General features: G+C 36.5%; 1 protein-coding gene across 2 annotated transcripts; it reads right to left on the reverse strand.

The window, feature by feature from the left end:
• Window positions 1-5,518: 5,518 nt before the first annotated feature.
• On the reverse strand, window positions 5,519-12,622 carry LOC111921423 (heterogeneous nuclear ribonucleoprotein Q). Of its 2 annotated transcripts, XM_023917004.3 has the most exons (10): window positions 12,101-12,622; window positions 11,833-11,892; window positions 9,988-10,520; window positions 9,773-9,862; window positions 9,448-9,687; window positions 8,611-8,832; window positions 8,200-8,521; window positions 7,292-7,638; window positions 6,969-7,087; window positions 5,519-6,030 (listed from the first exon to the last, which is right to left on the reverse strand). In XM_023917004.3, exons 1-10 carry the CDS (start codon window positions 12,402-12,404, stop codon window positions 5,691-5,693), a joined length of 2,577 nt encoding a protein of 858 aa, XP_023772772.2. In that variant the 5' UTR covers window positions 12,405-12,622; the 3' UTR covers window positions 5,519-5,690. The 2 variants fall into 2 exon arrangements, with proteins under 2 accessions (XP_023772772.2, XP_023772773.2); XM_023917005.3 differs by lacking the exon at window positions 11,833-11,892 and having other exon boundaries at window positions 12,101-12,617.
• Between the last annotated feature and the right edge of the window lie 1,363 nt (window positions 12,623-13,985).

Here is a 13,985-nt window from a genome sequence, read left to right on the forward strand (position 1 = left end):
TTGGTAGGATCAGTTGAGTCTTGTTAGGCCCGAGTGTTGTTGACGGTTAGTAGATCGGGGGTAAGCCCGAGTGCTGCTATTGATTAGTGGATCGGGGGGCAGACTCGAGTGATGTTGTCGGTTAGTGGATCAGGGGTAAGCCTGAGTGTTGTTGTCGATTAGCGGATCATGGGTGAGCCTGAGTGTTGTCAGCAAATAGCTAGGTAGGATGTCGGAGCCAAGTAGGAGTGTGGTCTAGTTCAATAAATGACCATTTAGTTTTCATTGCGGTGGTGCGCTCTTGTACGAAATTAGCATGACGGGTGTTGGCCGAGAAGCTCTTGGACCAATTAAATCTACGGATTTTGGATATCTCAGTTGCATGGGGGTTATGCCTAATTTTGGGATCTGTAGGTCATGGGTTAGGAAGGGAATTCTTCATTTGTTGAATGGTTTTCCGTCAGGTCGTTTTTTTCTCGTTAAATATGTAAAGGTGTCGGAAGATCAAGGAATGTTGTGGGAGTTGTGATTTAGACCGGTGGGGTCTCTGTTCTAATTGGACCATTAGCATGGGCATGTAACCTGTCTTGTCGATGTTTGCAATTGCCAGTATGCAAATGATATCAACTCATGGCAAGGGAGTCGATTTTGAAGAACCCACGAGGGGTTTAGAGGGTGTTTGAGAGGAGAATCCAAGAACTGATTTTGAGGACGAAATCTTATTTAAGTGGGGGAGAACTGTAACATCCTTTTTTTGAAGATGGTGGGCCAATACGTAAGGAATCAAATAAGGATTTTTTTGGAGCAGAACCTCAGCCACGACGTGAGGATTAGATGCCCACAACGTGGCGTGATACTTACCGAACGCGTGTTTTGAGTGCCATCACGGCGTAGCAATGGATCGCCACGGCGTGGCGCCTATTCAGGCCCAAGCTCACATATTTTAGGGTTTAATCTAATTTAAGCATCTTAACTGCCATTTTAGGTCACTTTCTTCTACCTCTTTCCCTTCATCTCGAAACCCTAGCATCCATTACTCTTGAAAGTTCATTTTTGGTGCTTTGTTGGTATTCTTTGAAGGAGAAGGAATTTATTGGTGTGGTTTATTACCTTGTAAGCAACATACCTCTTCTAGCACATCTTCTGGACTTGGGTGCGTGTTCAAGACTCAATATTTTCCTTGTTAAGTTGGTAGATTTTGGATTTTGGTCCCTTTTATTCATATCTTGTGGATTTTTGAGGGTAAGATCTCATAAATTTTGCAACTGTATGAATCTCTAGGCCATTTGGAGTATTTGGCTCTTTGGATCTGAAGTAGAATTGAGTTTTAAGGCCATGCAAGAAATCTTGTCCCTTTTTCCTCTGGTTTTGACCTAATAAGAGTTCAAGGCATGCATTGGACATGCATGCCTAAAAAGCATAAATTTTTATGATGGAAATGGTGCTAGAAACCCTTCTAGAGTTGTTGGTCAATAGATCTTCTAGGTTAAGTGCTTATTGATTAAGCCATGTAATGTTTTTTCCCTATTTAGACCTAGGAGTGAGATCTCTATCTCTTGGAGGGTATAAAGGGATAAGTTGGAAACTTTATCCACTTGGACCTTGGAAAGGTCCAGATCTGAGTTTTGGATCCCTTGCAATTGGAAAGGAAAGTGACTTAATGATTGAAGCTGCCTATACCAATCCCCACGGCCTGGCTCAGGTCACAACAGCGTGACAACCAAGTTGAGGCTCGTTTGTTTTGTCGTTTTGTGGCCAAGGATGTCCACAGCATGGCAACCTGCTATAGTTGACTTTGGCATTGACCATTAACTTTTGACCAAGTTTGACTTTGGATCAAACTTGAGGGTTTTGGGCTATTGATTAAAATTTTACTTGGTTTTGGTGATTAGCGGATTCGTGGGTGCAAGCAGTGCTGAAAAGGGATCATCTCCCAGTGTTTTAGAGTTCTTCAATTCAAGTGATTTTTCCTCATTGTACCCATGGGTCGAAGGCACCAATATCGGCCCACTAGTTTTGGTTATTTTTTAGTAAAGGGATGTCATAGGGACTATATATGGTCATGTAGGATAGACTGAGGACTCTTGATCTAGGCTTTCTTGCATGTTCCTTGTTTGGTTGTGGCTCTAGAGTAGGATCACATGTTCAGGTGTCTATCTCACCTTTGAGTATATACGGTCATGTATTCCTTGGATTGTTGGTACTTAGTATGTTTTTATGTTGTAGTGATCTCTTAGATATGTATCCTGGTATATATGATGTTGCTTTGTTGTAGTGATATGTTAGATCTGTATCCTAGTATGTACGATGTTGTTATGCGGTAAGGATTTGTAGATCTTTCTGTTTACTTGTACTTGTTGGTTATCATCTAGTGGAGTCCCCTAAGGACTATATGTAGTCAAGTAGGATATCCTGAGAACTCTTGATCTATGCTTTCTTGCTTGTTCCTTGTTTGGTTGTGTCTCTAGAGTAGGATCATCTGTTCGGGTGACTATCTCATCTATCGGTACTAATGGTTACGCATTTCATGGAGGTTAGCTAGTAGTAGGACTGTGTGCGGTGAGAGGACTAGTGGATGGTATTGAGTTGTATGATAGTTGTTTGCATGTATTATATGCCTACTTGATCCTGGTTGTTTATATGTCGACATATGGTAGTGGTGGGTTGAGGCAGTCCTGCTTTGTGTTGTATGCCAAGATACCTAGTGCGGGCCAGCTGTAAGTCGTAGGTGTGGAGGCTCCGAAAGAGCGGTTGGGTTGAGGCGGTAGGCCAACAAACCCTGGGTATTCCAGCCTGATGGCCGATTGGACCATTATGCATGCTTGTATGTTTATCGTATGGGGTATTTTAGGGGAAACTCACTAAGCTTTATGTTTACCCAGTTGTTTATTGTTTCAAGTAACATTGGTGACTTTGGGGAGGCGAAGGCGGGAATGTACACTCTCACCAACAACATTGAGGATTTTGTGTTCATTATAATACTTTGATTTTTGATAATTGTAATTGGGAATAGATGGTTTTGTTAAAATTGTTTTATAATTTGGAAGTTTTACTTTAAATAAAATGAAAAATTTTGGTCATGAAAATGGGACGTTACATCTTTTTAGGGTATTTATCGATCCTATCTCATTATCTTCTAGGATACCTACCGATCCTATCTTATTATCTTTTAGGATATTTATCTATTCCTAACGTATTTTATCTACCATTCTAAGGCGTCCCTAATGGTAGTCTGAACTCTAAGGTGATCTAATGTATTACCATGAGCCCCCATAATCAATGTTGTATGACTAATAATTTGCCCCGCCACGACACTTCATCGGACGTCGAATAGTGAATAATAAGAAAGTTATCATGCTGAGATTGTAGCTAGTAATCGCATGTGGGGTTGTCAACCCCGTATAGATCTATACGTATCTTTCTAACTCTCGCAAGATTAACGATTATAGGTATCAGGGAATGTCGAATTTAATTAAGGCCTTTTGATGAATATAACAGCTCACTAACGCATTGACCTTAGGTATTTATCGTTGATCTTTTATCTGTTATCTTTCGATCCTTCCTAAGGATTTCCTATAACTATCACAATTTAAATCTTTTATCTTATATCTGATAATTATAACTTTTTATCTCATAATTATTTTGTATATATAAGTATTCATATATATACCATAATTATGGTTATTTGAGAACATGGAGTAACAACTAGGTACGGTGAATATTCTTATATTTGACCAGCATAACTTCTAGGTACTATGTTATCCTAAGGATTTGGTCATTATAACATCTAGGTATTATCTCTTTCTAGACTATCGGGCATCACAACTATTAGGCATAATATCTACAACTACAATATCCAAAGGCTTTAAGCTTTATAAAATGATTTGATATTTATATATATAAATATATTTTGATAAAGCTATTTGATAAGCATGTATCCCGCACCCCCCTCCAGTAAAACATTTAAAATAGTAAAATAGGTGTCGTATACTCACTCTAGTAGCGTATTCTGAAGTATTCGAGCCATTGCATCCGACGCTTCGCGTCATCAAGAAGGTCTCCGAAACAACTTGAGAGGTATAGAGAGTGTATGGAAGAGGATTTGGGATGAGAAAATCAGAAAGTTAGCACATCTATTTATAGTGGTTGTGCTTGCAGTGCACTCGCTTCGTAGCTCCATCCAGAGCTTGTCATGTGTCACACTTCTAATGGTCCACGTCTCCCTAATCTTCGACGAATCTGGGTGTCGAGTGTGCGCGACGGGATGGCGCGTAGTAGGGGTGCACCCCTAAATCTTTTATAAAAATCCATATCTCTTTATATGAATCTTCTCTCTCTCTCTCTCTCTCTCTCTCTCTCTCTCTCTCTCTCTCTCTCTCTCTCTCTATATATATATATATATATATATATATATATATATATATATATATATATATATATATATATATATATATATATATATATATATATATATATATATATATATATGTGTGTGTGTGTGTGTGTGTGTGTAGCTCTCTACTAGAACTACAACTTTTCTTAAGGTCATATTGTCAAATTTTGACTTTCATTTTTAACCCGTATTTTATACTTTTCTAAAAATCGTATTTCCTTCATACGAACTCCGTTTTTGACATTTTTTCCTTTCAAATTCCTTATCTTTTAGAGTACTATGATTTTTCTTTTTATGACGTTAGCCTAATCTTAATCGATCTATTTATGTCATTTTGACGTTAATGACATTTATTAACGTGATTAGTTTTTATCTTTTACAAAATCATAACTCTTTCAATTGGAGTCAGATTTTCGTAATGCTTATATCTTTGAGATCACTTTGTTGTGTACTTTCCAAATACACTAACTATCATAAAAATATGATATAATTTTTTTTGTCACTCGTTTTGACCTTATTATTATTATTTAACTGACCATATATTCTTTTAATATGAAAAGTTCTATCATTATCATCGGTTGATCGGTTGATGTTAATCTTAAGTGACAATTGGTGACAGAGAATTTTCAATTGTTACAAGTGTTTGTCTTTCAAAAAAATTATTTGTATATACATAAATATAATTTCATATTTCTATTCTACATAATCCATAGTATCACATTTCGAAACATGGCATACAAAATGGTTTTCATTCAAAAACTTTCAGATACAAAAAGATGTGTGATATAAAATGGTTTTCATCAAAAGTCTTTACATACAAAAAGATGCGAATTTCATCAAAAAGCTTCTACATACACACAAAAATAAATAAATAAATAAATATTTGGTAGTATATGATTAGATCACATCAAAAAGATTCAATTTTCATCATAAAATTGTCTAAACCTTTCCCACCTTTACATTATTATCCACACACATACAAAACCTTTCATTATTTTGTAAAAACCACCTTCACAAACATAGGAACAAATAATGAAAAATAATAATGTGTTTGCTATTGTTTTGATTCTTGACATAAAAATGTAAACTAAAACTTGATGAAAGACTTGGAATTACAAGGTGAGATAACACATAATACTATTAGTGTAAAACAAAGATGAAATTTGAAACTTGCATTCATAAATTAATTACCATATTATCCAACTTTTTTACTGTAAAAAACTCCATGAAAGTATGAAAAACTAACTCAAAACACTTAAAACAAACCACCAATCATCTAACATGTACTTTACTTATCCTAACAATCTGAATCAACACCTCAATAGTACGATCCAGACCCACCACCTCCACCACCCATGTAACCACCACCACCGCCACCGCCACCACCCATACTTCTACCGGAATACAACGATGATGAGTAACCGCTTCCACCACCTCCATCACCGCCACGAGGGATGTAATCGCCGCCATAGCTAGATGAGGAGTACATTCCACCATCACCACCACCACCGCCGCCGCCGCCACTGTAAGACCCTCCGCCGCCACCATAAGACATGCCCTGGCGGCTGCTGCTGCTGTAAAGACCATGAGAATCATGTCCAGACATTGAGCTTCTGCTACTACTACCATATCCTCCTCCTACATTTGATCTTCCCATTCTGCCAATAATTTATTCAAAATATTAGTAACATAAAATGTCATAAATTGCACTTTCAACCCTTATATTTTTTAAAATACTTTGTAAAATGATATTTTTTTACTCCTATGCTTTTTAAAATGTCACTTTGACCCCTCCTCTTTTCTCAACTTTTATAAATGACTCTTTCCATCCCTACATTTTTTTAAATTACTGTGTATGATGATATTTTTCACCCCTTTACTTTTTAAAATGTCACTTTGACCCCTCCACTTTTCCCAACTTTCATAAATGACACTTTCCACCTCTTATCCTACTTTCATAAATAGTTTTTAAAATGTCACTTTGACCCCTCCACTTTTTCCAACTTTCATAAATGACATTTTTCACATCTTATCCCAACTTTCATAAATACTTTTTACAATGTCATTTTGACTCCTCCATTTTTCAACACTATATTTTTTAAAATGTCACTGACCCTCCACTTTTCACCCCTATACTTTTTAAAATGACACTTTGACCCCTCCAATTTTCCCAACTATCATAAATGACACTTTCCACCTCTTATCCCAACTTTCATAAATGACACTTTCATAAATACTTTTTAAAATGTCACTTTGACCCCTCCACTTTTCACCCCTATACTTTTTAAAATGACACTTTGACCACTCCAACTTTCCCAACTTTCATAAATGACACTTTCCACCTCTTATGCCAACTTTCATAAATACTTTTTAAAATGTCATTTTGACCCCTCCACTTTTCACCCCTATACTTTTTATAATCTCACTTTGACCCCTCCACTTTTCCCAAAGTACAATGCTGTAAGATAAAGAAATGAAAGTAGGAAGTTGTGTAGGAAACAAATAACTGAAAGTAAACTGCTGTTTCCTGTATTTAACTTGTATGAAAATCAAATTTGAAAACATTTATGAAAATAAAAATATTAAAAAAAAATACCTTTCACCATATGCATCTCCATATTGTGAAGATCCACCTCCAATGTCATAATCCATACGAACACGTGTATGGCGTACTTCACGTACATCAGAATCAGCATAGCGAGGTGGAATATCATCCTAATAAAATTTTATAAATATTAGTTTTTATTTATTAATGCAATAGTTCAAAAATAAAATCAAAGTTTTTTGAAAATAAAATCAAAATAAAAAGTGAGTAATTTTGTAACATTTATATTTTAAGGTTTTTGGGTTGTTGACATGGCGCTGACATGGCACTACAACAATAAAAAGCAAAAGGGTAGTATAGTAAAATGTTCTAACCAGTGCAGCATAAGAGCGTTTTGAGCCAGGGACAGGATCGTAATCACGCGGGGGGCGTTCACGGTAACTCGGTGGCGGCGGTCTTTCGTATCGTGGTGGATAGCCGCCATCTGTGTAGGCGGCAGAGGCGGGGGCTCTTCTTGATGAAGGGTGAGATGAGCCTCTTGGGAGGTCAGCATAGGTGGGCCCACGTGTAGGGTAACTGTCTCTGTAAGATGAGGATCTCTCTGAGGTTGACCTTGGTGGTGGTGGCGGCGGACCATAGTCAGCCACCACCCTGCTCCGTGGCGGCAGCTCCTCCCTCCGGCTGAACTCCCGCTTCAAGCTGCTCTTTGGCCGTGAAGGAACTGTATTCACAAAAATATATATATATAATTTAGTGAGGTGCAAAAGTGGAAAAGTAAATTTTCGATTTTGGTCCCTATGAGTGTAAATCTTGTTAAAATGACTATTTTGCCCTCCATCAAGGAATATTTCTCATTTTTGTCCTTGTCACCTAGTGGTTAGTGATTTTCTTTGGTTTTAGTCCAAAAAAGAATCTTTCTTCATTCTGCTTCCTATTTTCTTTGCTAAAATGACCATTTTGCCCTCCAAAAAGGAATCTTTTCTTCTTTGTGGTTAGTGATTTTCTTTGGTTTTAGACATTTTGTCCAAAAAAGTTTCAGGTTTCATGCTGGATTTGTTCCCTCTCAAAGACAGCATGAGAGTAATAAAAACTATTAAAATGACTATTCTGCCCTCCATCAAGAAATCTTTTTTTTTCTCATTCCTTGGTAGTACTAGTACCCAACTGCCGACTTCTCCGGTACAACAAATAAAATAAGAACAACAAAAATCAAGGCGAGGGCAAAATGGTCATTTTCATAAACTTTAACAGCTACATGATTATGAAAAAAGATGAAGCATACCAGGTGGACGCCTGTCATACGACCTAGGTGGAGGAGCCACCGGCCGCCCCCTTGGCGGTAAGGCGGCAACAGGTCGCCTGTCTCTTACCGGAACCGGCCGCCTGACACCACGCTCAACCACCGGCGGTGGCCGCCCTCCAACTCTTCTCATCCCACGTGGCGGTAGACTATGTGGCACAGGGCGGGCCCATGGACCCCTAAAACCTCTAGAAGCAGACCGACCACCACCAGATCTGAAATCACCACCACCACCACCACCACGGGAACCATGCTTTCCTTTCCCTCTTTGTAGTGGTCTTGACAATCTTGCCCTCACTTTAGCCTGATATTATCATTATATATATACAAGAATTACAAATCAGAAAACAAGAGGGATGAATATTATCAATATAAGTAAATTACGAAACTAACCTTGTTTTCATTGTCTCCAAGTTCCTCATTATTAATGCTTTTAGCACATGTTAAAGCTGAATCATGTGTTCCAAATGTTATAAATCCATAATCTTTTCTTCTTGCAGAAGGCATATTACGTGCAAGCTCAATTTTCACTACTTCCCCATATTTCTTAAGTAGGTCCCGCACTCTACCCTCATCCCATGAAGCAGGTAGCCCATCTATAAAAACAGTCTTCACCTGCAAAAATGACCATTTTACCCTTCATATATATAATGCACTATCTTTGTGTTTACTGGTTTGGGTAATCCAGATACAAGGTGAAAAAATTAACTACTGTTTCATCTATTGACAGATTTTTCATTTTATGAGACAAAATGACCATTTTACCCTTCATACTTAATGCACTATCTTTGTTTTGCTGGCTTGGATAATCCAAAGACAAGGTGAAAAACAAACTATTGTTCCATCTATTAACAAAGACTTTTCATTTTATGAATATAAAGATTCAGGGTTTCTTGACGAGACAAATTGACCATTTTACCCTTCATATTTAATGCATTAACTTTGTTTTATTGGCTTAGGTATTCCAAATAGAAGGTGAAAAGTAAACTATTGTTCCATCTATTGACAGATTTTTCATTTTATGAATATAAAGATTCACAGTGTCTTGACAAAATGACCATTTTACCCTTCATATTTAACGCATTATCTTTGTTTTACTGGCTTGGGTAATCCAAATAGAAGGTGAAAACTAAACTATTGTTCCATCTATTGACAAAGATTTTTCATTTTAGGAATATAAAGATCCAGGGTTTCTTGATGAGATGAAAGAAAGAAAACCCATAATTTTACCTGGGCCATGATTTCATCACCAGGGTCAATGAAGGAATCTGCAAAAGAAACCTTAGCAGGCCTATCAACACCAAAAGTAACATCTCTCTTTTGGAGACGTTTAAAAGCATCCATAGCATCTGAACGTGAAGAAAACTCCAAAAAAGCAAATCCCCTATTACTTCCATCATTCTTATTATCTTCAACCAAAGTCAAATCCTCCACTGTATCAACTCCATACTTTTTCAACTTCTCTTTCAGCTGTAACCACATTCAATATCATTAGAGAGAGAGAGAGAGAGAGAGAGCTATCAATTTTGTAAATAGTTTTAGACAGTTTACTTACAGCTTCCTTGGTCCATGTCTTGCATACATTACCCAAAAACAAAGTATCACTGTCTTGACTTGGAGAAACACCACATTGTTTCCCATGAACCTAGAAAGCGGGGGGGTAAAACAGTAAAAAGACATGGTTTAACTTTAAAAAAAAAAGTTATCAAAATCAGTTTTTTTTCCTAGGTGAGTGAGGGAAATCAGAAATAGATGTTAAATAGTAAATACCACAGGGCTTTTTAGCTCAACACAAGCTCGTTTTGCCTGTTCTACAGTTGCAAAACGAAGGAAAGCAAATCCTTTGTTCTTCTTTGTTTGAGCATTCATCATAAGTCTGACTTCAGAAACCTCACCAACTGCACTAAAAACTTTCCTAAGATCCTCTTCAGTGGCATCTTTGTCCAATCCACCAACAAAGATTTCAAACTCCTTTCGCTTGCGTCTTTCTTTGAAAACATCATGATGTTCCTGTTCATCTGCATCTGCATCTGCCACGTCAGCATGTGGTTGCTCTGGTTCCACTTCCTCCACCTCATCCTCCTCCTCAGCCTCCATCTCCTCTGTAGGATCATGATCTTCCTCACCAACCTCCATTTCATCAGCTTCTTCTTCTTCCTCTACTTGTTCTTGAGCTTCTTTCTCATCATAATCCTCACCAATATACTCTTCAGGTTCAGATTCTTCTGGATCATTATCCTCCAAATCCAATCGTTCATCTTTTTCGAATTCAGGGACAGAATCTTTAACATCATTTTGGTCTCCTGTCAGGGATAAAGGCAATGAGAATATAGTTGCTTGTGATGTGGCTTATAGTGGAATCTTGGGTATCCAGAGAGATTCCAATAGGTAGGTGCCTTTAATCTTTATTACCAACTTAAACAGATATGATGTTATTAGCTGAAAATAATGTAATAAGCAACATGAGCATATAAAGTTTCCCTCAGAAACTGTAACCATCCTTATAGGTGCAGCTTTACCATGTAAAGAGGTGAAAAGAAAGAATACACTGCTTTGAAGTATTATTCCAACTTGGTGGAAAGCTCCATTGCTTCCTTCTTACTTAATAAGGGTATTAAAATCAAGATTGATTTGATTCTTCCAATGTTGGAAACTTGTAGTATTGAGAACAAACTACACCAACACTCAAAAAGGCACCTCCTTGGAGATAATGAATGTTAAATAGACATAAATGCATGTCAACTTACAAGCTTTTGAGGTTACTTTCTTCATCAGAACACAACAGAAGAATCTGAACCCAAAGAGTATATTGGAGAGGATTTTATGGCCAATGTTGGCATCTCAAGAGAGGTCAAGTCATTTTCCAATTCTTGGGAAGGCAAGAATGAATTGGTACTTGGCTAAGCCACCAGCCTTTAAACTAGTTAAACAAGTTACTTAACAACATTTTCAACCCTTCAATGAATAAGGTGGCATTCATTATCTTCATATGTAGCCTTTAGCGTATGAATTTGTGATAAAGTGATAATAAAGTCATTGGTGTGATTGGATCCTATGTCATCCCGTTGTTTTCAGGAATTCAAGTATGTGTCATACAGATACAGCCACTTCTACCAATCTGAAGTGTTCTAAAGTTAGTATCTAGACAACATGTGTAATGAACACAAGAATTTACTCCTTTAAGATTTTGGGTTTCTCTTTATTTGTATTCTGACCAATTTCATTTTACCCATATTGTCTTCCATCAAATATTTCTCAAAATTATTGCAAATTGTGAGGCTTGAAGCTATCTGAAGTGCCCTTGCAAACAGCCTCATATTATAAGCAATTGTAGGCTTGTAGATTCATACACAACACCCTTTTTTTTAAGAAAAGAATCTCTATTTTACAAAGTTAAGCATAGCAACAAAAGGACATAAACAAATTCTTTTTATGTACTAACAAAAGGCACTCTTTTATGCATAAATGTTTTCAGTTAGTTATTTTCCTACCTGCTAATCCATTCCAAAGGTAAGAAAAGATGATACATATCAAGTGTTGATATCAAACTATCTACTTTTTGTATAAACATTTTCATATGATTCTTGTTGGGGAAAGTCCAACAACGTTTTATACCTGTTTTTGAAATAACCCATTTGATCCTTCTTTCGTAGACGAGGGGGGTATTTGCATATGCTAACAAAACATAAATACGTTAGCTTTTTAGGTTTCTCTAATTCGGCTCAACAAATCGCCCATCAAACAAAATTTCCTTCAAGAACACATGACAAAGTTTGGAAATTTCGCTTATAACAGATCTAATTTGATATGTAATCAGGTAAAGTCAATTAGATAAGAAAAACAGTAAATTAAACATAAATCAAGAATGTCATGTGTAACTTACTCTTTGAATCATCAATCCCATTATCAGCCACTGATTTCCCCTCCACCTTTCCGGATTTTTCTTCATTGGCCTTTTCTATCTTCGATGTCTCCCCCTTTTTAGATCCAACCTTCACATCCTCTTCTTTAATCTCAACTGGCTCCTCCTCCTTAACCTCAATCGGCGCATCCTCAACCGGTTTTTTGGATTCTTCAGGCACCACTACTACCTCTGGATCAGGCTGCGCCGCCACCTTCGGCGTTCCTCTAGTTTTTCCGCCTCTTCTCCCTGGCCCGACGGACTTCCTCGCCGATTTCGGAGGCATCGTCTCTCCTCGATATTTGTCTGGATCGGAAAAAGGATGTCTTGAATTTGATGAATTTGAGAGAAAAGAGAGATATGTTCGTAACTTCTCTGTAACCCTAGAACTTTAGCCCTAGTATACTTTGGACGAAATTTGCACGATATTGTTCGGTTTGATTTGACCCATTTAATGAGACCCGAGGATAACTTACTTTGGGGTTTGGCACGCATTCTAGAAATATTGTTCAAAGAAAAGGTTAGTTAATAATGTGAAATTTTGTAAAAAATCCTAGAACTTCATGAAAAATTCTTAGGCTTATTTAAAAATAAAAAAATAAAAAATAAATAAAAAAAAGACATAATTTGTTAGAAAAATCATAAAATTGAGATTTTGACTTGAAGTAGCAACTCAAAATGTTTCAAGATCGACAAGTTTAAATGGGTTTTTTTGGTACACAAAAGACAAATATTTGATAAAATAAAGATCAAAATCAAAAGGTTTTTTTTGTAAACTAATTATTTTTTTATTTTGTTTTATTATTTTCCTGTAATCGTATTGTAAATTATTTCTTTTTGTTTAATTTTATTTTATTATTGTATTGTAATCTTATTTTATTTTCGCTGCCTTAAAAAAAATATATTATTGTATTTTCTATCTTTTATGGATCGTAAAAAATATTATTTTATAGATTTTATTGTAATCTTATATTATATAAAATGGTATCATATTGGTTTTACTTTAATGTAATTATATTAATATATATATATATATATATATATATATATATATATATATATATATATATATTAAAAATGTCCTAACTTAGGAATAGTAAAATAGGTGGTGTTTTGGCACAACTAGTCCCCTGTTTATGGATTTGGTTACAATTCTGTGTTCTTTCTTTAAGGGGTCATATTTTGCCTTTTTATATATTCTTATGGATACGTGTTCGTTTTCTATAAAGCTTTTGTCCATGTGTTTATCGTATGTTTTCTTCTCTGTTTTCGTTCCTTCCACCGCCCCGGTATCCAATCAGCTTTTTTTATTTCCACCGCCTCATATCTCTTGATTCTTCTTATTTGATTCTACCTTTATTCCTTCTTCTCTCTAAACAATCCTCATCAATCCCTCTGATAAACCCTATTACTTTCAACCACCGTCTCCTTCCCCTTCAACCACTTATATCGCACCACTCAACGTACGATTTAGCTGGATAATTGGCACAACAGATTACTTCCCACCGGCAGAGTCCTCCAAAATAGCAACGATAGAACCTCAATCTCCATTGAATACGACACCATCGATGCTACTTGAGGAAGTTCCTCCCCCACCCAATTACATCAGAGGACCCCTAAATCCTCCCCATCACCATACGATTTTGGTTTCAATATTGCCAGGTAGCTTTTGTGTTGTGACATCCCCAAAATCACGGCCAGAAAAGACCGGTTTGTTTATGCTTTATAAAAATCAGAGTACTTCATGTCATAAAAATGTTGCGGAATTTTTTCTTAGAAAAACATGGTAAATACGTTATTAAAACATTTTCGAAGAAACGTATTTATTTCATTTTAAAACATTTGGGATGTCATCGTTATTACATAA

This window comes from Lactuca sativa, chromosome 1 (assembly GCF_002870075.4).
Source record: "Lactuca sativa cultivar Salinas chromosome 1, Lsat_Salinas_v11, whole genome shotgun sequence".
Taxonomy (NCBI): domain Eukaryota; kingdom Viridiplantae; phylum Streptophyta; class Magnoliopsida; order Asterales; family Asteraceae; genus Lactuca; species Lactuca sativa.

Bases quoted from the DNA above. Each gene is read 5' to 3' on its own strand.
- LOC111921423 (XM_023917004.3), bottom strand. From the start codon at position 12,404: ATGCCTCCGAAATCGGCGAGGAAGTCCGTCGGGCCAGGGAGAAGAGGC. The intron at 11,893-12,100 runs GTAAGTTACACA...ATGTTTTGTTAG, and splicing joins TGGGATTGATGATTCAAAGA to CATATGCAAATACCCCCCTC. The intron at 7,639-8,199 runs GTATGCTTCATC...TTGTGAATACAG, and splicing joins GTATGACAGGCGTCCACCTG to TTCCTTCACGGCCAAAGAGC.